Source organism: Cynoglossus semilaevis, chromosome 13 (genome assembly GCF_000523025.1).
Source record: "Cynoglossus semilaevis isolate Cse_v1.0 chromosome 13, Cse_v1.0, whole genome shotgun sequence".
In the NCBI taxonomy this organism is placed as follows: Eukaryota; Metazoa; Chordata; class Actinopteri; order Pleuronectiformes; family Cynoglossidae; genus Cynoglossus; species Cynoglossus semilaevis.
This window is the reverse complement of record NC_024319.1, coordinates 5,315,545-5,339,743: the sequence shown is the minus strand read 5'-3', so window position 1 is coordinate 5,339,743 and position 24,199 is coordinate 5,315,545. Positions and strand designations below refer to the sequence as shown.

Below are 24,199 nucleotides of genomic sequence, written 5' to 3'. Positions count from 1 at the left end.
ATCGAGTTAGTGTTGCGTCATTGGCCAATTAGACATTTGCATGAATGTGCAGTTGGAACAGACGTACCTGATCTGAAGTGGGCGTTGAACGAACGAGTCAGTCGTGTAAAAAAAGAAAAAAAAAGAAAAAGAAGACGACGAAAGAAATAAGACCTAAAACAAACATGAGCATCTTTGATAAATTTATTTATTTTTTCTTAATATGAACTGAAACACAGGGAGGTGAGTCTGTAGCTCTGAGAAGGTCCTACTAAAAACTCAAAGACAAAAATATATATATATATCTATATATATAATCCCTGATCAGGTCAGGTCTGTGCTCAGACCCCAGAGTCCCTTCACCAAAGCCGGGAAAAACAAAGCGCTCACACAGAAACACACACTTCACAGCTGGCGTCTGTGGACCCTCACTCATACATTCACAGAGCTCTGACCGCGAGCGCCGACACCTCTCACGTACAGGACGCACCGTCACACCTGTCGGTCGGACCCCAGTGGACCAGTAGACTCTGCCGATTTATTTCACCAAATTTTCTACCTCACAAAAAGGTAAATTCTTTGTTTTTATCGTCCAAATGTTAAATGGTATGATCATTTTTTCTTCTTTTTTTTTTAACTACTGGCTTGAGGCCGACATGAAGAGTGTCAGTGGTTCTGCAGTATTTACTTTGTACAATCACTTAGTGCATTGCTCAAGATTTCCTGAGAATATTTGCAGCACACAAAAAAAAACTAAAGGCAACTCCCAACATATATTACATTTGACAAAACTGTACTATTATACAGGGAGGACAGAGGAGTATTGGACAGAGGGGGGAGTGGGTTAAGACGCCGGACTTCGACCAGTTCAAACCGGGGTCGCTCACGGAGGTTGGATGGAAGTCGGAGCAGAAGGCTTGAAGCTCTCACATTTTATAGTGCAAATAAAACTGGAAAGTCAAAAAAAAAAAAAGATTACAGCCTACACAGCAAAGGAGCAGATCAGAGGACACACACACACACACACAAGGCCCGACCGCAGGACTGCTACAGCAGGTTCTGGCTACAGCAGGTTCTGGCTACATGGGCGTCAGGAAAACTGAGGAGGAGGAGGAGCAGGAGGAGAAGTGCTCCTCCGTCGAAGCCCGAACTACATTGAATAAATGCAGCGGAGCAGAGAGTAAAACCCACAACTGGAAACAGATAGATTTTTGGTCAAACGAAGGTCAAAGGTCAAACGATAATGGCCCCTTTTTTTTCACACCGCGACCTCCACGCCGTCATGTGATACAGTACCAAACGTGCAGATTTTTTCCACAGCAAAGCTACATGGACGGGTTTCAAAGTGAGTTCCGTTCCCGACTCTGTGCCCTGCAGGGTGGAGTGAGTCCGTTTTTTACTGCAGTACCTCACGGGTCAAATGTGCAAAAAAATGCGTTTAAGGAAGAGTTCGCCGGAAGAGGAAACGCGGCCTGTAAAGAGAAGCCCAAAATCTTTAGCACAACGCAGCTCCCTGTAAGACTCAGACCTGAAACTGGTCTGTTTCACCCCCTTAAGTTTGGTCTCACCCCAGAGTTACAGCAGAAAAGCCACAATAAATAACAATAAATAAATAAATACAGAAAAGGGAGAAAGCCCTCTCATGTATGTACCCTAACCTCAGCCCTTTGATTTGTTTTTACCCCAAAACCAGGATTTTAAAGGAGTGCATTTTAAGACTGAACTTCAAAGCCTTTTGCAAAAAAAAAGAAAAAAAAAAAGAGTTTTCTTCTTCATTATTATTATTATCCAAACCCTTCGTTACAACTGTTTTTGGTCAGGCTTTTAGAGAGTTCTACTCTCAGACACTTGCATATTTAACAGATTCTCTCCCAACGTTGGCCACAGCTGACACCTCTTCACTCTGGAAATAAAAAAATAATTGGTTCGAGCACCAAATGTAAGCAAAGATTCTATCATTCAAAAGATTCTTTTTTTTTCTTTTCTTTTTTTTAAACAAATGAACATTGTTGCTCAACATGTGCAGAGGTTTGACTAATGAGGCTGCATTTCCACTGATCACCACTAGAGGTCGGTGAGTAGGCGAACTTATTGCTGATCGTGCAGTTGTGGATTGCACTTGATTGGATCCATTATATTATAACAGAAATATAAACCTTCAAAATGTTACTCTGATTTTTTTGTTTGCATAGTGACGTTGATCCCAGTGAACAGGTCAGAAATACAAAATCAACTGGAAAAAAAATAAAATTTAAAATACACAAAATGAAACAGCAAACAAAAATAAAAGACAAATCAAAAGCAGAGAGCAAAAAAAAAAAAAAGACAAAATAATCATTTAAAATATCTCTGAAAACCCGTGTTCCATATTTTTCAAATATCATTTCAGTTTTTTTTAAGTGCTGTTGATATGGGAGCGGCAGGTCTGCAGTCCGACCACCTGAGATTTCTTCTTTTTTGTTTTACTTCCTGTGGCGGTTCAACCACAGACACACTCATCCACGTTTACTATTCTTCTTCCTCCACGTCCTCGTCTCCGACCTTCTCCTCCACCTCGTCGGCCCAGTGCTCACGGAGCCTGCCGGGGGAGTGGGTTCCACCCGGATCCTCCACCTGGACTTCTCTGCTCCCTCGCAGCCCCAGCCCCCGCAGGAAGAGCTCAGAGTACCCGGCCAGCCTGTGGGGCCCCAGCTGTGAGGACAGAGCCTGCAGGGCCAGAGAGCGCCCCCTATCCATGTCCCCCGGAAACATTAGCGGAGGGCCCACGCCGTGCCCGCTCGCAGCATCCAGTATCATGTGAGGGTGAAACGCTGAGGTGTGGGCCTGTGAGGTCACGACCTCCAGAGGGTCTGACGGCTCTCTCCTGCCGCCGTCCTCTCTCCCGTTATCCATGAGCTCAGGGCCGCGCCTGGAGCGCCGCGTGCGCAGCTCCAGGCAGCTGTGACCTTTGCGGTGACGCTGAAGGTGATCCTCCCTGGCAAAGGCCTTGTGGCAGAGTGGGCACTCGAAGGGCCGCGCCCCGCTGTGGAGGGACAGGTGGTTCTTCAGATCGTAGGAGTGCAGGAACCGGGCGGGGCAGTGGGGGCACGGGTAAGGCCGCTCTCCTGTGTGTTTCCTCATGTGGATCTTCAACTTGTCGTTCCTGAAAGATACAGAGGAGAGGAAGGAATACAGTAAATGTACTGCAGTAAAACACAACGGAGCATGTACTTTATACACGTGCTCTTCATATTTGTGTACCGGGTGAAGCGAACGCCACAGGCCGAGCACTGGAAGGGTTTTTCTCCCGTGTGCGTCCTCATGTGTCGGGGCAGTTTTCCCGCTCCGTGGATGATTTTCTGACAGACGGGACACTGCTGTGGCGTCTGGGACTTCCTCTTCCTGCCCTCTCCCACCGTAGCCGTCACTGCCACCCTCTCAGACGCAGAGGTCGGAACCGACGTGCTTCCCATGAACGTGCCGTCTTCACCGAATCTCTCCGTGTCATCGTTCTGCGAGGGCTTGTGGTTGGCGGCGGCGACAGGAGGCGGGTGGGCGATCCTGGGCCGATCGTGGATCCAGTGAACGTGGCCTCCGTTCGGGGCGGCACCTCTTCCTGGTTCTTTGACGGACTCAGGATCTCCATTTTGCCATTCTGATTTGAGGCGGAGCTCCTGGTCGGGGCTCAGGGACTGCGTGGACGGCGGAGAGCGCAGGCTGTCGGATGCGATGGACGGTTGAGAAACAGGAGAAGCGGGCGACGGGTTCACGAGCGAATGGTTGATCCAATTCAACCCAATTCTTCGGACCTTTTTCCTGTCATTTTTCCGTCTGGACACCCTCTCCACATCAACCTCCTCTACCGTCACCTTCTTGGGAGGCGTGTACTGGACCCTGGTCTCCTCTGCCACGTCCCCGGCCTCCTCCCCCAGGATCTCTCTGCAGGCGTCAGCCACGCACTGGATGCCCAGCAGCTGAGCGCCCTGCAGCACATCCCTCATCCCCGAGCTCGGGACAGTGAGCGTGGCGGTGTAGGCGAACTCCAGCAGGGCGTCCAGGGCGTCTGGTGCCACGCAGTCCAGCTGACAAACGCTGAACCCTCCCCCACCCTCCCCCCCTGCTTCCTCGGTCCCAAACAGCCGACGGAAGTACAGACTGACGGCAGCCATGACGGAGCGGTGGGTGTGATATCTGGCCCCGCGGGACGTGAGGGTGAGGTCACACAGGTGCCCCGACCGCCTCTGGTCGTTGAGCTGCGACAACAGCTCATTGCTGTGCTCCGGGAAGGGGATTCCAATCAGACCGTCCTCTCCTGGAGACATCGCCACCTGCAGGAAAGAGATTGATAAAGATCAGGCGAGTGGGAACAGATGTCATCGTCGAGGTTCTGGGCCGGGGGTTTGAAACCTACGGCTACTGTAGAGCAAGGAGTAACCAAACCCTGGTTCCTGGACTAGTCCATGTACCGTGGGTAATTTAGTACCGGTCGGCATTGAAAGAAATAATAATTTCCTTTATTTTATTTGAAGAAGAACCAACAGTTTGTCTCTCAGATTGCACCGGGACAGGAAGTCTAAACTATGTTATACTGAGCCTTAATGATCTGCTGACATCTGTTACTGGTCCTTGATACAAAATAGGTTAGGGGGCGCTGCTGTACAGAACATTTTCAAGATTTTATTTTGTTGAATTTCGGTGGAACTTCGGTGGAACTTGGCAAAAAAAAAATTAAGACACAAAACCAGTTTGGTGCGTTCTTTATCTTTACCACAACACCGTTGTAAACGCTTGGACTAAATGTCATTTTGCTTTAAAATGAAGCAAAAAACAAAAGGGTCAAAAATCAGTGTTTGTGAATTGATTGATTGAATTTTTTCACCGATCTCCGAGTTGACAAACGGAGACAAATCATCAGCAGGTCGGGAGTTTAATGTCCTCAAAGAAAGTCAAACGAGGACAAGGAGTTCCTTTAATTCTCTCAACGCGTCCAACGAGTCCTGCTGGTAATAAGACCCAACGACTCCCCTCTGCAGCTCCCTGAGCTCACGCTCCGCTCCGTCCACAATGTACCTGCTCAACAATACGTGTGGCACACCTGAGCAGACCAGATTTTCCACAAACAACAACTCACCCTCCAGATTCCTCCTCCCTGCTCTTAATCTTTCCCCCATAGCAACCGGCAGCCCCCCCTGGTCGTGGAACAACAACATTCACACAGAGCCCAGAGGGCTGGATGGCACATCCACCTGACTAACCTGCTTCAAAACACACCCTGCTAAACACACACGCGCACACACACACACACACATTGCGTGCCAATCTCTTTCTGCCCCCCCACCCACTATTGTTCAATTTAACCTGTTGTGTGATGTTCGTAACACTAAGTAACCCTTTTAAGAAAAACAATGTGCCTCACCCAAACCACAGCAAAAAATTTTTTTTTTTTAAAAAGTCAAACTTTTAAAACGACCCTGAACGCATTTACGTTAACACACAGACGTGGGAGACGCTCCGAGCCACGGCTGAAGCAGCTGAAGGAGCTCACACTTGACTAAAATGTCAGCCCTACCTTCCCTGTCTTCATGGGCACAGGCACAGTCATCTGAAGCCGAGGCGGTGCGTGCCTCATGGCATCCATGTTTTCACTCTTTCTCTCCCTCTGGTTTCTCCTCCCTCGGTCTTTGAAGAACCACCGTTTCCTCCTGTCCTCGGAGGTTCACCTCCAACAGCTCTGATCTCCTTCGGCAGAAGTTGGAGTTAAAGGTTCATCCTTGTGGATGGTCTACCTCTACCGTTCTTCCTCTCACTCACTTTTCTTCCTGTTGTGTGAAAAGAGGGTGCAGGGCGACGGAGACAGAATATAGACGTACCCCTCCCTTTTGGTCGCCTACGCACCCCACCTCTCCGAAACCCAACAGCCCATTTTCCGATCAGTTTCCGATAAACAGCATTTTTGTATCAGCTCGTTCCTTGCCAAGAACGTGGCCGACGCACGACTGGGTGATGGCGTGTTGGGCGTACAGCGGCTGCTGTCGAGCTGTCAGACCTCTGATAGCAAACACGAGACCAAGCTTGAGACTTGGTTGACAGGAAACCAGCAGAAGCGTTTCACCTTAGACACGACAATATTTTTAAGCAATTCCAACAAATGTCAAAATTTAACCACCTTGTCAGAACCAAAATCATATTGGCATTATGACTCATACAGCTCCTCAGAACAAACATTCAGGTAGGAGCAATATGAGACTCAAATCAGGGCCACAACCAGAGCAGGCGACAGGCTCGGAGTTCTTCCTCTACAAACCCCCGTCAGCCGCCGCCGCCACCACCACCCGCCGCTGACAAGACTTAAAACAAAGGCAGCGGCTCTGCAACTCTCTCTGTGTGTGTGTGTGTGTGTGTGTGTGTGTGTACTGTAACGTTTCATGCCAAAGCTCTGGGATAAGAGTTATCGTCTGCGCTCGAGGCAACAAGGACAACATTTGCTGGAACAATTGCTGATAAAAGTCAGAAAGTCTGCCGTGTCGTATGGCGACCCTCAAACAGTCGTTCTTCTACATCGGCTCCTTCAGCCGTAGAAACGTCCAGGGTTCGACCATTAACCAATGGCTGAGACGACCTGGATAAAAGATCGATCTTTGTCACAATAATTCAGGTAGAGTTCCTGTTCTGTTTCCTCACTTTCATGAATGTCATGTCATTATAATGTGAGTTGCATTTGCAACTGTTATTAATGTAATCCTCAAATAGAGAATCTAAATACTACTACTATTACTACTATTACTACTACTACTACTACTACTACTACTACTACCACCACAGTGACCTGAGTCTCTGTAGGACAGAGGTAACTCTGCAGCTCTTGGCCTTGATTTTGTAAAGTTTGCACAGAATTATCACGATAACACGCAGCATCGTCTTGATGATGTCACTGTTAAAAAAAAACAAAAAAAACACAACGAACACACACACATCATCCGCTGACACGACTGCAGAAATGTCACACACACCCCCAGAAACACAGAAAATCTCAAGTAAAAGCAGTGCAGAAACAAGAGGTACGTATGGGTGTCAGGAGGGGCAAACACACACACACACACACACACACACACTGCACGGTGAGTTTCCGGCACAGTGGAGAGAAAGAAAAAAAGCATCATGGGTGGTTGGTGCTTCATCTTGTTGTTTTGGGCAATTGTTTTACGGCAAAGACAAAGTTGGTAAAACAGTGAGATTACAGAGAATGTTCTAGATTCCTCTCATCATCACTGACACCGTGTCTGTAGCAGTACCTGACTCACTGTTGGAAACAAAGCAGTTCAATCTCCAGAGGTTCCATAAAAAAACTATTTATCTTTGAGCCTGATTTAAAGGTCAGGACGGCTCTGACCTTCGGTTCTCTCTACAGACTCTGTTTGTTTGAAAATACGCCTCAAGGCCTTGAGATAAACAAGAGAAAAACCACTTGACCAGCTGAGGTTTTCTTTTTTACACTTCATGATCACTTCCCTCCTCGTGCTCGTGCGACTGTACGCTCTCGCAGCTGTAGATGGAACACAGCATCACGGCGGCCCCTCCTCGTTACCCTGTGGGAATTGTGTTCTTTGGATTTCACACCTCATCATAAATAAATATCTCCAGAACAACAGTGTTCTAGTTTAATCACATCATAAACCTCCAGTCTGTGTCCTCTGTCTCCAGGATGTCTTCATCAGACTCTACTCTTGCTTTTGTCATGAGGGAGGTTTTTTTTTTCCCCTCTCCTGCCGTCGCCAACGAGCTTCTGCAGTTTGTGATCTATTTTTGGTTTTGTATCATAGTTGTCAAACACATCATGGTCTATTTTGTTTATATATATATATACATACATACTGTATATATATATATATACACATATACCTATATACATATATACACATACATTTACATATATACAGTACATATATACACACATATACATATACATATACACATATGTATATATGTATGTGTGTGTATATGTATTATATATATATACACACACATTTATATATTATATAAGATATTTTTAATTAAATAATATTCAACTCAATTCTACTTTTTTCTCTGTCACAGGGTTTTATTTTTTTTCATGTGTGTACATATAACAATATAATATATATTTTATTATATGATATAATTACCAAAACGTTAGGGTCTTTCCTGAGCTGAATTTAAAAAAAATTTTTTTTTCCCACTGACCAGACCTTGGCGTTAACTCGTATCCTGGTCACATCACCTCTTTTCAACCTGTTCAAAATATTTGTTTATATTAAATGATAAATTATATTTTTTACATTAAAAAAAAGCTAGTTCTAATGACACTCGTACTATAACTACACACAAGTTGATCGGTTTCCAACTTAAAAAAAAAAATCTGTTTTTGCTATTGCTATTTTGGAGCCAATTTTATAAATATATTTATATATACTGTACGTGTGTATATGTATTTATAAATATATATATATATTTCAATATATAGACATATATACACATAAATATGTATATATGCCATGTAAATATCTTTATGTTGTAAAAACTTCCGTCCGTGTTTGATCAACATTCAGTCAAATTGAAGTTTAGGTTCTAACCTGCTGTACACCTGAGCCGTTCTTTTAGGTTTCTAACCTCCCACTGTTTATGTCGATGCAACAGGAATTCACCTCCTCTGCAACACGTCGGTTTCCTCATCCTTTGCTTTCGTTATGTGCACACGCTTCCTCCCTCTCACCATTCAGAATTACTCTTAAAACCCTAAAGACATGACCTATGGCATTTTCAAATTGCCAAGCTACAAACCTCACTGCCAGACCAGCAAGTCGTGAACTCAGACTCAAGACTCTGACCAAATGACGACACCCAAAAAAAAAAAATCAGAGCAGAGTATATAATAAAAAGCATTTAGAAGAAAATACAGAGGGTTTATTTGACTGGTAAGGAAATGGAAACTTAAAGCCGCCGCTCACTGTCGCTGAACTAGAACGACTCGGCGCAGGTCATTTTCTCGCAGGCCAGGAAAATGACAGCTGCAGGAGTGACCCGGGGCCACGCAACAAAGATGCATTCTTCTCCGCAGAAGCGGGTCAAAGTATCCGTCCAACATGTGCATCACTCAGAGACCACCGAACAACCTGGAACGACCGCCGCTCTTGTTTTTACGGCTCTTATTTTCCATTAGAAGCTGTAAGTTTTCCCAGTCCACCCCAATTATATCAGGCTCAGAGGCTAAGAGGGAAAATGTGACTTTACAGCTGGTACAGAGGAGGGAGGCAGAGAGGGACAGCAGAAAAAGGCTTTTCAAAAATTCTGATGTCAGATGTTTTTTCCAAAGTGCCTGAACACTGACACTCCTCCGTAGGTGAAGGACGGTAAATGACGAGAACACGGAGCGTTTTTTTTAAGACTTTCTAATGGATGAAGTTTAAAAAAAGTTTCAGATTTATTCAGGTTCTAGTTGAGTGTGTACAGGAAATGGAATTCTACGAACGTTTAATGATTGGTCGACTGATCAACCAAGATATGAATCAACAACTATTTCCACCGGTGGAAACACTGTTTTTTGATGAAGTCAGTCAAATACATATATTTATATACAAGTCACGTGACTTCAGTCTCTGCTGTGAGGGGAAACTGAGTATCTGACGTTTGTGGACAAAAACAAGTTTAGAAAAAAATAACTTCCAGAATTATCTGCATTTTACAAATTATGTCAAAACCTGGACATGGAGGTCAGCAATAATTCACACACACACACACACTTCCATTCAAATAAAAACCTGAAACACCACCTGATGAAGACAAACATAAAAACCCAGTCATGCAGAGCAGATGTTTGTTCATACCGTTTCTCCTCCTCCTCCTCCTCCTTGTCCAAATGACACAAATGTTCCAAATGTTGGAGGAGAACGAGTTCACCTCTGTTTACATCACATATTTGGGTTAGTGTAATAAGGAGTGTTATTCTGGGACAATGTCTGTGAGGAGGAGTATGGGAGGAGGAAACACACACACACACACACACACATACTCTACATTCATACATTCACTCAGTCATATTACATCCATCAGCCCTCGACACTAACCATAATTACTACAAATACATACAGTTACTAATCTCAATCCTTGGCCTAACACTAACCCTAAAACCATCCTGACTCAGTGGAGACCTGTGATAAGTCCGTTTCCTTCTGTAGTCCCCTTTACTCCAACCTCCACTTGTAGAAATCAAATCTGGATCTAAATCTGCAAAATGTCCCCAGGAGTACAAGCGTCCCCAGGACAAAGGTGTGTTTTCTACGAAAGGGCCCCACAAGTAGAGTACAGCTAGATCAGGAAAACACACACACACACGGGCAGAGAAACACACCTCTTCCAGACCAGAACGGCTCTCGCAGGACGTGGTGAGTCCACGAGGACGTCACATTAACATTAACAGAAACTACACACAGACACTTCAGCTCAACTCTCTCTGTCTGTGACTGAGCCGTCAAACAGCAGCTCCACTTCCCCACCGCTCTGTATAGACACTGGACATTTGCATCCCGGCAGCGGCAGATATAAAAACAGCAGCGGGAATTTGAATCTGCATTTGAATTTGCCAAAGACGAGACTCAAGACAACATTGTGATAAATACAAAAAAAAAAATCTCATAGATATAAATAAATTATTAAAATACAACACTGAGCTGGCGTTATTCAGAATTAATTTGTTCTCTTTTTCTTTCCCCTGGCTCTGTGTCTTTAATGCAACTGGGCCGTTACAGTCTTGCATCTAAACACACATGCGCACACTGTGGTCTTAGCTGCTCCACCACATTACATTATTCATTCGGCTGGCAGAGTGGAGGCCCTTTATCCCCTCGCCCTTCTTCACCACAACACCTCGGCGTGAGCTGAACCAGCGGCCTGTGGCTGCCACGTCTGAGCTGAACTCCAGCTCCAATCAGCTGCAGGATTATATCAGCTTATCATCGTATGGGACGAGACCTTAGGGTGCACATACCTGAGCTGGGACAAATTAACTGACCAACGTTACTGACGTGATCAAACACCATACACACACACGGGGGAGAGGGAGAGGGGGGGTGTTTATTTATGAATTAAAAAGATTTGATGATAAAACGCCATATTCAGTTCAACTGATTGTTAAATTCCTGGTTGAATTAAACTGGTTTTTTTTTAAATAATGTACAATTTTGATAAAATAAAAATATTAAAATTAAACATTAAAAAACATATTTTTTACATTAAAAATGAAAAATACCTTGTCAAACTTAAAAATTATTTTTTTCATTATTGTCCTGTGACAAGGTTCAATGACAAAACAAATCATCCAAGTAATTGTTTACAGCTTTATTTTTTTCCATGTGGGTTTAGTTTATTAATAGATTTATGTATTTAATATTTATCAGTTATATGATAAGTGACAAGCTTGTCTTAAAACACTTTTTTTTCGTACAAACTATATTGTTGTAACCATTAGTTTTTCATAACAGTGATTTATTTCCATCTGCTTCAACGCTGCTTTTACAAAATATTCATATTATTTACAGACAAAGGGAGATTTTATATATATATATATTTAAATTTAAGAAACACAAAAAAATATAGATATACATAGCGCTGTGACGTTTACCTTCCCACAGAGACAGAGGGAGAAAACAGGAGCAGGAAGAGGAATCAACGTGAGGTTGGAAAGAGAGAAAAAGAAAAAAAAAAGTCTGAGATTTGAGATGAGACAACAAAAGGAACATGAGGGAGGTATGTTTTCTAAAAACACACATGTTCTTAGAAATCACACCAGAACCGGGAGGGAACGGGGGAGGAAACACATGAGAGTGTGTGAGCGAGTTAACAGGGAGTGGGTGTCGAGATACTCTCAAAGATAAAGCAGAGAAGAGGGAGGCAAAGACAGGAAAATCTAGTCTCAGCCTCAAACAATCTGTGTGAGAGCGGAGACATGAAACAAGAGGAGGGAGAGTTGAGTTACAGAGGGGAGAGGAAGGGGGAGACAGGGTGAGAGAGGGGAGAGAGAGAGAGCCACGACGTGACGGCATGGAGATAAACGCAGCGATCAAGTGAGAGGTGAACGCAAGCACGCAGCCACAGGAAGTAGCACGGGTCCTTGCAGGTGGCTTTGTGTTTGTGTGTGTGTGCAGATGGCTGAGGAACAGATGTGGTAGCAGCCACCGCTATCATTAGCATCACCAAAAGGAGTTTTAGCCTACAGTAGGCTGGAGAACGTGAGCAGACGTGACAGAAAGACGCGCTGACACCATGTTTCACACTTCACTCCTTGTCTGGTCAGCACTTTTTACACATAAACACTGGTTGGTGTGTGTGTGTGTGTGTGTGTGTGTGTGAATGAGTGACAAGGTGCTTGGTCAAACAACGTTCTTCACAACAGCTGTGAAGGAGTTTTTACACTCGGCCAATTAGAAGAGTTCGTGAGGTTAGGGTCCTTCTCAGAAATAAAGCCGTGACTTATATTTTTGATTTTACAAACTGTATAATAAATAACATACAGTACGTCTCTATATATTTATACATATATATATATATACATATATACACATATATAAATATATATATTATATATAGAAAAAAAATATAGAAATATATCTATATATGTATATTTATATATATACATATATACACATAAATAAATGTATATATAGAAATATATGTATACATTTATGTATGTGTATATATGTCTATATATACACACATATAGATGTGTGTATATATGTATATTTATATATACGTAATATATAGATGTATGTTTTTTACTATACAGTTTGGAAAATCAAAAATATAAGCCACGGCTTTATTTTTGAGACCTAACCTCATATACAGTATATATACATATATATATATATAAATATATATATATATATGAGCATTATTGTCAACATTAGCCATGGCTCATATAGGAGAAATAATTTAATTTCTTCACTGATTTATCCAATACACAGTATAGTGGATGTGAAGAAGATTATCACTAATTTTTATCTTCCTTTTCTTCTTATTATTGTTGTTTGAATCAAAAAATACATTTTCTAACTCAACCTTTAGTTTCCGTGGCTGACGTAAAGACTGTTAATGTGCACACGTGTCTGTCGCTAACTGGGAATTACGCCACCACAGGGAGGGTCTCAACGACTGCTCTTCTCCCACACTAATGACAAAATACATTGCAAAAGTGCCGGACCTGCACATGCACCGAAATGTCGCAAACCTGCGATGATCCTGATCAGTTTCCTCTTCCTGTGCTCAGTGAAGACAGTGGACCACTAGAGCAGATGTAAAGATTAGCCTGACGCACGACCTCAGAAATCAGGCTGAAAACACCAGAGTCAAAAAGGGACGCCCGGAGGACGTAAGTCATCGATGCGTCACCTTCCTGACACCATGAGACTGGAGCAGGGGAGGTTTGATTTTACTGTAACTGTGATCCATGAATCTACAGAAGTTGAAGGAGGTGCATCACCCACTGCTGCACAGACACGTCTGTAGCAGCAGCTCAAACATGAGGTTAAAGCAGTGGTTTGTAAACTTTTTGGCCCTTGTGACCACATCTTGACATTGCAAATATTGGCGAGTTTTATTTTTCTAGAATTAGCGTGTTATACTGCGTAGCAAATACGGAGTAACCACAAAGTACTCTGAGGAACACAAGTACTGTAATTTGAACACATTATAATGTGACGGTCTTCTTCAACGAAACATAACGACAAAGGTGTGACTTAACGCTGCGGGTTAAACTAAAATTGTCTGACCACACAACGGTACGATCCAACAGGTGTTGGCTGAGCGTCAGAACGTGAAACTGTCCGACTGACAAAAATAGTACAAGAAGAGAAGTGTGAAGGATGTGAAAAGTACTGCAGCAATCATACATCTGACAAAGACTATAAGGAAGTCAGGAGCGGCAGAAAAGTATGTGTGGGTGGTGTCATGGTTAATGTCTTACGAAGCAATAACAACTAGAGCCAATAAAAAAAAAAAAAGCTTATAAAACAAAGGGGAACCATGGCTTCAGTGGAACAGGACGACCAGGAAAAGAAATATTAAAGTAAGAAAAATAGAAGAAGAACTGGAATTCAGAGTGAGTCAATTCAGGAGTGAGTCTTCTTTTTCTTAATCAACACAAAAGTTGATATATTAGAATATGTCTATATATATATATTTATATATACATACATATATACATGTATACATATGTACATATATACATATATACAAATATATGCATACATATATACATACATATACACATATATACATACACATATACACATGTCTTATTTTTCTTTTGGCTTTGTCCCTTTTTTCAGGGGTTGCCACAGCGAATCATTGATTTCCATATTGCCCTGTTCTCTGCATCTTCTACTATATACATATATATATATACACACACACATACATATATATATATATACACATATACACACGTATATTATTGTAAATCATTGATTTAAAAAGAGAACACATTTCCAAAGGTTTAGCCAGTGCAGGATTTTTGGAGTAACATCAGGGCGAGGCCAGTGAACGCATCACTATTGCATCATGTTTTTAGTGAAGTAACTACTAAACTGAATTTATTGATCATTATCTCTGGTGTTTGTTATTAATATTTCAAAAGTCCAGTGCTCGATGGCTCTGAATACACATAAAGACAAACCATGGATCACAGAACCAGGGTGTGGACCAGCAGTGGCTCAGGACTAGGTGTCATCACAGCTGGTAAAAATCTCACCAAATACTCACATATCAGTACTTTTAAAGTCATTACTGAACCTTCGTGCACATTAATCCGTTTATATACCAGTCCATCCTGTGATTATTTGTGTTCAAAACTGAAAGAGCATCACTTTCACAAACAAGATGAGAAAAGTTCAATTTCAGCTCTTTGGACGCCCCCTGCCTGCCTCTGTTTGGGTGTTTATTCTCATATTCCCTGAAGTGTTTTCTCACCGTGTCTATTTATTATAACCGCCCGCTCAGTGTGTGCTGAAACATTTGTAACGTTCCTAGAAAAGCTGAATCATGATCACCCTCTATCAGCCTGCACCGACTCTTTACAAGAACAACAGCTGACACGGAGGCGGCGTGGGCCGCGAGGCTGGTGGTCGAGAGTTGAGTGAGCAAGTGTGGAAGGGGGTTGGGAGGGATTTCAAATTCGACAGAATCTCATGACTGAAAAGAGGAAATGGCACATGCACAACTTCCTCTATTGACAAAGATCAAGTGGGGGTAAGACTTAACTGTAGACCCGATTACGGACAGTGTGTGATTACATCTGTGTCACTGCGAAGGTCAAAGGCCACACGTAGGCCTATCTGATGTAAAAAAAACAAAACAAAAAAAAACGCTCTTTTTTTTTTTACCGACGCAGGTTGTATTTTGTAAAATTACAAAAACAAAAAAAGAGAGACAAAAAAAAAAAACGAGAACTTTTTCACAACATTGCCGTGGGACAGAGAGTGTGACACCTTCAAACTTAAAACCTTCACTACTTTCAACTCCCACATTAACCTCTCCGCCGTCCCACCTTCCATCTCACACTCACTCAGTCTGTATGAAAGTGAAAGACCAGTGTCTTATAAGGGGGAATTTATATGGGCTTACATGCCCTAATTAAAGCATTTCCTGGAACAGCCTGTATCATTTGTGTGTGTGTGTGTGTGTGTGTGTGTGTTCCTCATCTGACAGACCACTCGTTGCCACTTCCCCCAAAACCCTCATTTACAAACACATGGCAGTCACACACCGCGCCGCAGCTACGGTCACATGACTGGTCATTCCAACGCCAACACAAACAAATGTCATCGGATATGAAGTCAGCGTTGTTTATCAACAACAACTGGAACATCAGACCATGTCACCGGTCGATCAGTGGAGGTAAAACGAGGGCAAATAAAAAGACGGACTTTTTAAGTCACTTTTTGATTTACATTTTTTTTTTACATCTACTACTTTATTGCTGAACTCTAATTCTATTTGTTCACAAAAGCAAAGTTAATCAAAACCTCTGTTTCTACGGTAGTCGTCAGTGGTGGTCAGGTGGTTCAGGGTGGTCTTCGTTGGTCACCTCCCCCGTAGCCTCCAGCCCAGACTAACAGATCTAACGTCTTCTTCAGTCAGTAAACATCAATAATCCACCAACTGTTTGAAATCGTGTTCTAAAGTCAACGTGTCGCAAAACAAAAGAAAAAATCCTTGAGGTTCCTCACATGAACAGAACTCAACCTTCACAGGTTTCAAACTACCAACCCTCCATGAAGAACGCTGTTCTTTGGTTTGAACGCCTTCTTTCTCCGACCCTCTGGCCAAAAGTCAGATCAAGTCATTAGTTCCAGCCCGTCAATAACCAGAATGTTCTAAGCCAACAGGCAGGTTCTTAGAAAAAAAATTCAAACACCAGGGAAAACTTTTTAAAACTGTCTCAAATGAATGAAGGGATTTTTTTTTATTTTATTTCATTAGCATAGAGCTTAAAAAAACGTTTAGAAATGAATTAGCCTGTGATACGATTTTAGAGCTTCCTACGATCTGCTCTGACTCAGCGTACATTATCTGAAACAAAACAAAAAAGTTATAAATATCCTTATCAGGTTTTTCACACACAAAGGTTTATTTTTAGACTGATCCCAGAGTCATCTTTAGCGGCCGGCAGCAGTTAATGGAGCTACTGCAGCGCACCAACCACAGAGGAGTTAACTTCCAGGTCGCACATAAAATATTTAAATGTTTGACCACTTTATTCAGCTCATACTGTTTTGTTTTTTTTTTCTCCTGTGGGAGGACGGCCTCTTTGGAGACGATCCCTTACGTCTGAGTGCTGAAGTAAAAACTGCAATTTGATGTAAATAAACCGTTGGCCACCGAGTCACTGACAGAATCGAATCTGTTTGGATCATATTTTACAGCTGTTTATACTCACATTTACCAGATGCTGCGTCTCCTCACGTATTACACACAAATGTTTTCGTTCTTCACACCTCCTCAGAAACTGTAGTTCGTTTCATTACCGTTGCTAAGCTAGGTGTTATTCAACAGCAGATCACAACGTATTTGAGGTGTTTCACAATTTAATTCACTCTCTGGTTTCACAGTTCTCCATTCTAACAGCCCTAACTATTTTTTTTAAATTTAATTTTAATTAAAAAGAATATTTTTCATAGAATTAAAATTTAGAATAAAAATATTGAAATTTTTTAAATTGTTTTTTAAATGTTTTTATATTATATATATTATATTTTATTTATTTATATTTTGAAATAAAATGTGTAGACTCACTGGGGGCCGGGGTGTGCTGTCAAAGAAGCGACGCCCGATGAAGGGGGAAAAGATGAAACTGACTGAGTGAATGTTCAAATACAGATCATACTTCAAACACTTGTCATTATTTACAACATCAATTCATAACACACAGTTTCAAAAAAGATTTAAAAAAATACAAATAAAATAGAGAGAAACTGTGTTTTTGGACTAAGGGATTGGTGTATGTTCATGTTCTAATTCTTTTTTTTTTGGCCATCTGATTATTAAGGTGCACCATGACTGACAACAGATCGTCATCGATAAAGAACAACAACAAAAAAACAACCCCAGTCTATCACTATGGGGAAATCCGCCTGTGTTTGCTACAAAAAGTAGACCCTGCACAACTCGACATATCCCAGAGTTCTTTGCTCTTCAGCTGAATCACAGCCTTTAAAACCTCGGGGGGTGAAAACAGACGGCGACGTTAATTCTACATAAAGTGTTTTATTGTGTGATTTGATGGCATGTCGACCATAAACTGGGACACGAGCTATATTATGAGCACCGCTCCAAGGTCCCACCTACAATTTCAAAGGTTAGACACAGAAGATAATAGATGGATGATTGATTCATGTCTGACACTGCAGGAAATTGTAATGGCTCTAATTGTAACACCTGTTTGTGTTACACCGTCAACTGGGAACAATACCCGCTCCGCCTCTGCAGGGATCGCGACCCGATCTGAACCCGTCAATCACCTCGAATGCACCGGTACATTTGAAACCGATCGACAAAACCCGTGAATGAATCTTCACACCACCGCCGACTCACAGACAAGAGGACTGACAAAGACCGGGGTCAGTGTCCACGTCAGGAAACACTCGTTTTCCCATCACGTCTCGTTCACACGCTGCGTGTGAGAAACACCAGATTCCAGATTTGCCTCTTTAACAGCAGGTATTTTTGCCACACCTTTGAATGTGGTCTTGGTACACGCTGTATGCTCTGGTGCTGGTTACAACGTCAAACAGTTCCAGGAACCTCCTCCAACCACACCTTTCCTAAAGAAAGGATCAATCACAATAAATCTCTCTTTTCTTTTTTTTTTTTTTTTTTCTTTCTCATTCCACAGGTGCTTCTTCTACCCGAGGGCAGAACTGAGAAAGCTAAACTCGCAGGTTTCATGCAGCCAGGATGCAACCAAGGAAACGCAGAGTGAAATCCCTACTGGTGAGTTACGGTATCTTGATGAGCAACCAAAAAAAATGCAACACTCTCTGTAGCGTAGCAACATGCGACCCACAACACATCCCTAGTGTGTCCACAAGAGTAGTGTCTAAAGGTTCACGACACAACAACATGTCCCTGTCCACACAGAAAATCATCAATGACTCACCATCAGTTTACACACACTGACAAATACACATTTATTTTACCACAAACTCCTGCGTTGGGACGATTTTTTTTATTTTTTTAAATTAAAATTTCTTTGTTAGCTTCTGTTTATTCACCACCACAGGTTTGGCACCGATGAATATCTACAGTGGAAAATCTGGTACAGCAGATTCCAGACACAATCTGGTACTGCATCTGGTAGATATTCTGATACAGAGCAAGTTTTCATTGTACTTTGTTCAGCTACATCTACACACATACAGTCAGCGGCGTCTATTGTTGATGATGAATTATTTTATGTAAGTACTGAAATGTTTTTGCGATGTTTAAAATTTGCCAAAGCAGCATTTAAAAAAAACCTGGTTTAAAAACTACATATTTAGTTAAACTGCAGTATATTGTACACAGTTTGGTCCAAGAACTCAGTGTTTTTCTGGGGACCCATATTTTAAAAGTCACAAACCTTTGCGACCCAAGTCAATACACATTATTTGTAAACTCCTGGAAACATGATGCGAGACGACCCCAACAAAAAAAAATTGCTTGCGACCCAGTCTTTGGGAAACAATGCAATAACTGTATTGATCATTAGTCCAATAGTGAGTTGAATGAATGAACTTTTTTATAATTCTTCCCTTCACTGTAATTATTAGTTGATTCAGACTTTGCAGTTAGCGTTGTCAAGCTAGGTCAGTTACTTTTATGATGAAGGCGTTTCGTCAGTCCTTCACCTAACGGTAACCTGACTGGTAAACACCATCTGTACCACAGCTGAGAGTCAAATGATTCAAGGTTCCTACCTCCAGTCCATAAAACCAGGAGAAGACCAGAATCCGACTTCAGTTTCTCTTGCTAACTCCAAACAGTTCCTCCTCGGCTCCTCGGGCTCAGAGTTCAGCGGAGGTCACGTGTCTGTGGAGAGTCAGGTGGAAAAAAAAGTGCATTAGAACAAGTGGAGACGTGTGATAACAGTATGTTATCAACGTAGAGAGTTTGGTCGTAACATTTACGCTACGACGGCGCTGCATAAACACCGATGAAAACCTCCTTCTAAGAAAGTTTTGAGTAATTCCTAAAGGTGGAAATGAGTTCCACCTTTTCATTTCCACCTTTAATTCCTAAAGGTGGAAATGAAAAACATCTGCAAAAGTTGACGGGGAAATACTCGCGGTACGACAAATACGCTCCATTTAAACACAATAGCCTTAATCATGAGCTGATCAAGAGTCACATCCCGGAACATTCCTTAATCAGTCGATTAACAGGACCGACGGCATAGAATCAATTCTTACAAACAAGTACCGCAGCAGGTAACTGTCTATCTAGAAAGGTCACGGAGTGCAAGTACAGTCGCGGTAACGCCAAACGTGCTCCTCCAGGTGGCACTCATCCGGGCTTGGAAGTACTTCAAGAAATCACAGGAACTTCCTGTACCTGTTCCATCATAACAGTACGTTCAGTACATTCATCTAGAGGAAGAACAACGGTGTTCTCTGGGAGAACATCTGAGTCGGACATTAAAGGTGTTCTCTGATCAGATGAGTGATCGCGACAGCGTCTGCCCACCCACTCTGTTACCAAGGAAGGAAAAACATCAAAGCCGCTGTTTCTGTCTGTATCGGAGCCTATGACCTGGAGTAGCAGAAAAATATACACGTACATATATCCTCCTGTACCTGAAGGCACCGCTGACGCAGAAGCTCAGAGTTTTAGAGAAACAACAACTTTTCCTGGAATGAAAACCTTCGTAGCGGTTCTAACGCAGACTTGATTCCACACATACTTCAAAATAACAGCGTGTATTTTTCTCTGACTGCTCTTTTATACTGTAGGTTTTTATATATTTTGTCAAAACACATAAAGTTGTCGGTTCCTCAAAATAAGGGACAACTACCTTCTTCTCTGTCTGATCATTCAAAGGCTGCGTCGGAGTGAGTTACAGAAATGAGTGGATTTTTCTAAATTTGTAAACTTTCTTTCGTTTGTTTTTTCTGATTTAAAGAGACAGATATTTTCTCCGTCTCTTTTTTATTCTATTTTTTATTTAAAACTCCGTCTCTTTTTTATTCTATTTTTTAAATGTCTGTTTTTTTTATCAATTGTACTCGTTGTACTAAAACAGCTCTGTTTTTGTTTTTTTATATACCTGGAACATGTGATGAAACTATTGTATTTACCGAATATGTAAAATACATTTGAAAATATATTATGAAAAACACATGTATTCGGAGAGAAGTCGGGGGAGAAGAAGAGAACAAAGAGACGTAGATAGAAACCAACCGCTTCCTAATTTGACTTCTCATGAAAAGACACCAGACACACACACACACACTGTCACTCACACACATATACAGTTCATGGGATAAGTTAGCAAACAAATTTGTGATGTTATTATGTCATGTGTTATTTTTTGAATAATTGCAAAAAAAAAAAAAAGTTACACCCCCGACACGACTGCTGATAAAACACAACGATCGACAGTCGAAGTGCACGCACACACACACGCACACACACACACTGTAGGAGTCACGTCAGGACAGACAGAGCAGGGGACGAACACAGAAGTCTGATTATGTGGCAGACAAAGTTAAGGCAAATGGAGGAGGGGGGAGGGACGGGGGGGCATTAAGAATTCATGTCAAAAGACTAATGACTCTGACGTGTGTGTGTGTGTGTGTGTGTGTGTGATGTCCGCCCACACCACGGTGGTCCAACATGAGGCTCTGACTCACAGGGACCGGCAGAGCCAGACTGAGTTTTTTTCTTTTTTTTTTTCTTGTCTTCACACCACCGTGACCTCTGCTGACCCCATCCTACGGCACCAAAACAAAGGAAAGGAACAAAAAGAAGTCCGTAACAGCGCAGCCCAGAGGGCATACGTCAGAAAGCAGGCAGATACTTGGAAGTGTTCAACCCGACAGGCCGGGCCCTAAGACAGGGAAACCAACCTGGAGCCGGTCGATCCTGTCGGGCCGGTCTGTCAGAGGGGCGAGTCCGCCGCACATCCAACCTCACACACACACGCACACACGCACACACACACACAAAAGCCCACTGTCACAGACAGGAAGCAGCGTCAGGATCCCACGTTAACGCCTGGGCCGCGTCCCCCTGGAGGACAGGACGGTCCAGAGACTGACAAACACTGAAGGTAGCCTTCAGCTGTGGTCCGACCAACACACCCCCCCCCCACCTCTCCCCCGCCTTCCTCCCTCGCACACAGAGATCATTTCGGTAAATGTTACATCAGAACTGACACTACTACTGTTTCAGCCGTCATGTGATCATGATGCCGTCGTCACACACACACACACACACACAGATCAATGAAGATGAGAAGTTACAGAAGTTGGTGAAGAAGATGAGACTCAACTCTGTCCACGGCCCATAATTAAAGGCTAATTACGGGCTCTGGGTCAGTGCCAGGATTAAAATTAAGCACTGGGCGCGCCATGACAGAGGAGGAAGATGATGATGATGAAGATGATGATGATTAACAGACCACTGACTTTAGTCCAATATCCAATGAGTGTGTGTTCTGGAATAGCTATCCTTGTGGGGACATATTTGTTTTACCATTTGTCCTGATCTGGAAGGTTCCACTGAGAGAGTGGGAGTTTGAGGTTAAAAAAAAAGTTTAGATTGGAGTTAGGATTAGTCATGAAGTCAGATTAGGGTGAGGATTATAACTGTGAATATAGTTGTGGTAGTTAGAGTTAGGGGCTAAGAAATACACGTCTGTGGGGGGTCACGAAACCAATGTGTGTGTGTGTATGTGTGTGTGTGTGTGTGTGTCCAGGAGCAGGTCCTGTGCGTGAGAGCAGGTGAGTTTTGGATGTCAGCCGCTGTTCTCGGCTATAATTAGCCGCCGAGGCTCCAGAGACGTCCCCGCCGACCCCACAGTTTCTCTGCCTCACCTGGACGCTGCGCACACAGGCACTAATGTACCACACACACACACACACCTGCTTCCACACACACACAGAGAGAGAGAGAGAGAGAGTGCGAGAGAGCGTGTAAACGAAAAAGTGATAAAGGGGAATAAAAGTCCGACGGGAGTTACCGAATACCCGTGACGTGAGAGTCCTCCCGTGACCCCGCTCAGAAGCGAGAGGGCGGAGGAGGTTGGGAGGAGGAGGAGGAGGAGGAGGAGGGAGAGTGTGGATTGAGAAAAGCCGGTGCTGTCATGGCAAACAGACATGTCACTTCATTAAATCACATGTAACTTTAATAAGAAGTGTCGCAGTCACTCCAGGTGAAGCGGTTACCTGAGGCGGCGGCGGCGGCGGCCGCAGCCGCGGCGGAGCTGACGGAGCACCTGTCCTGACGTCGCCTCCCACCTGAGCGACCTCCACACTTCCTGAACGCCCGGGTCCCAGTCTGCCGACTCTTTACTTAATTCTGCTTCTTCTCTCTTTCCGTTTTTTTTAAACACTCCTCGGGTCAGGTGTTAAGTCTCCCGTGCCGACGTGCTGTCACCTCCCCGGCGTTCCTCCTCTCGGTGCACCGGTGTCTCGGGCTGTGTGTCTGGGCAGCTCCTGTGCTTCTTGCCCACTCCGACTCCCAGCTCTTCCCTTCTGTGAACCAGGAAGCGGCTTGCCCTACTTACACCCAGCCAGGCGCGGATTGGCTGCAGCAGGGCTGGAGAAGAGACTGTCGGGGTGGGCAGGGCGCAGGGGACGAAGGGAGGGAGGCAGAGAGAGAGAGACACACACAGAGAGAGAGAGGGAGAGAGGGAGGACGGCAGGGGGTCCGGCTCTGCTGAGATAGGCCAGCGGCGGTGTCTGTCTGTGCTGCAGGCGGAGGAAGAGGAGACGAGGACAGGTTCGGAGACCCTGCTCCTCCTCCTCCTCCTCCTCCTCAAAAAGTCCACCTTTTAACAGTCATCGATGGCGGGTGAAATGTAAATCTTCAATAGTTTCTTTCCTCCATTCATGACTCAGCAGATTTTTCTTCCTTTTTTTCCCAACTCTTGACAACAGACGTGACAACAGACCAACAGGCCAACAGACAGATGGATGGGTAGATGAACGGACCTGTGACACATCAGAGCAGGATTATAAGTCGATGACAGATAGGAAATGATTTTCAGTTTAACAAAAAAAAAAAAAAAACCCCAGTGTCAAGTAATTCCACACTACATTTGTAGCTAGTCTGCTATTAGCAAAACAACATCACGTTACTGTACATATATACATATACATACATATATACATGTATATATACATATACAAATATATATACATATATTTATATATAAATATATATACATATATACATATATATTTATATATAAATATATATATACATACATTATATATATACATATATGTATATATATGTATATATAGGTTTACAACTTGTTCAATATAATATAACCATTACAATACAATTTAACTAACAGAATGTAACATACATGTGGTTTGGTAGAGACCACATGATGTAGTACAGTGCACCGATGTGTAGAAAAGAGGTTAAAGTTCAAAGTCTTGTTCAAAGAATTGAAGTTAAAGGTTAAGTTAGTTTCAGAGAGAGATTTTATCGTGTTTCTTAATCAAGT

The 24,199-nt window shown here is 42.9% G+C and overlaps 1 protein-coding gene across 6 annotated transcripts; it reads right to left on the bottom strand.

The window, feature by feature from the left end:
- Window positions 1-1,654: 1,654 nt before the first annotated feature.
- On the bottom strand, window positions 1,655-23,240 carry zbtb7b (zinc finger and BTB domain containing 7B). 6 transcript variants are annotated; one of them, XR_003051464.1, is made up of 6 exons: window positions 22,908-23,240; window positions 19,440-19,551; window positions 5,528-5,697; window positions 3,220-4,286; window positions 2,015-3,121; window positions 1,655-1,958 (listed from the first exon to the last, which is right to left on the bottom strand). XR_003051464.1 is itself a non-coding variant. In XM_025061384.1 (6 exons), exons 4-6 carry the CDS (start codon window positions 5,594-5,596, stop codon window positions 2,488-2,490), a joined length of 1,770 nt encoding a protein of 589 aa, XP_024917152.1. In that variant the 5' UTR covers window positions 5,597-5,697; window positions 19,440-19,551; window positions 22,703-22,820; window positions 22,908-23,240; the 3' UTR covers window positions 1,655-2,487. The 6 variants fall into 6 exon arrangements, 5 of the variants coding, with proteins under 5 accessions (XP_024917152.1, XP_024917154.1, XP_016893689.1 ...); XM_025061384.1 differs by adding an exon at window positions 22,703-22,820 and having other exon boundaries at window positions 1,655-3,121; XM_025061386.1 differs by lacking the exon at window positions 5,528-5,697 and adding an exon at window positions 22,703-22,820 and having other exon boundaries at window positions 1,655-3,121.
- Window positions 23,241-24,199: the final 959 nt, after the last annotated feature.

Coding starts and splice junctions, on each gene's coding strand:
- zbtb7b (XM_025061384.1), bottom strand. CDS start 5,596: ATGGATGCCATGAGGCACGCACCGCCTCGGCTTCAGATGACTGTGCCT. Junction 4,287..5,527: donor TGCCCATGAAGACAGGGAAG/GTAGGGCTGACA, acceptor TCTTTCCTGCAG/GTGGCGATGTCTCCAGGAGA. Junction 3,122..3,219: donor TGTGGCGTTCGCTTCACCCG/GTACACAAATAT, acceptor TGTATCTTTCAG/GAACGACAAGTTGAAGATCC.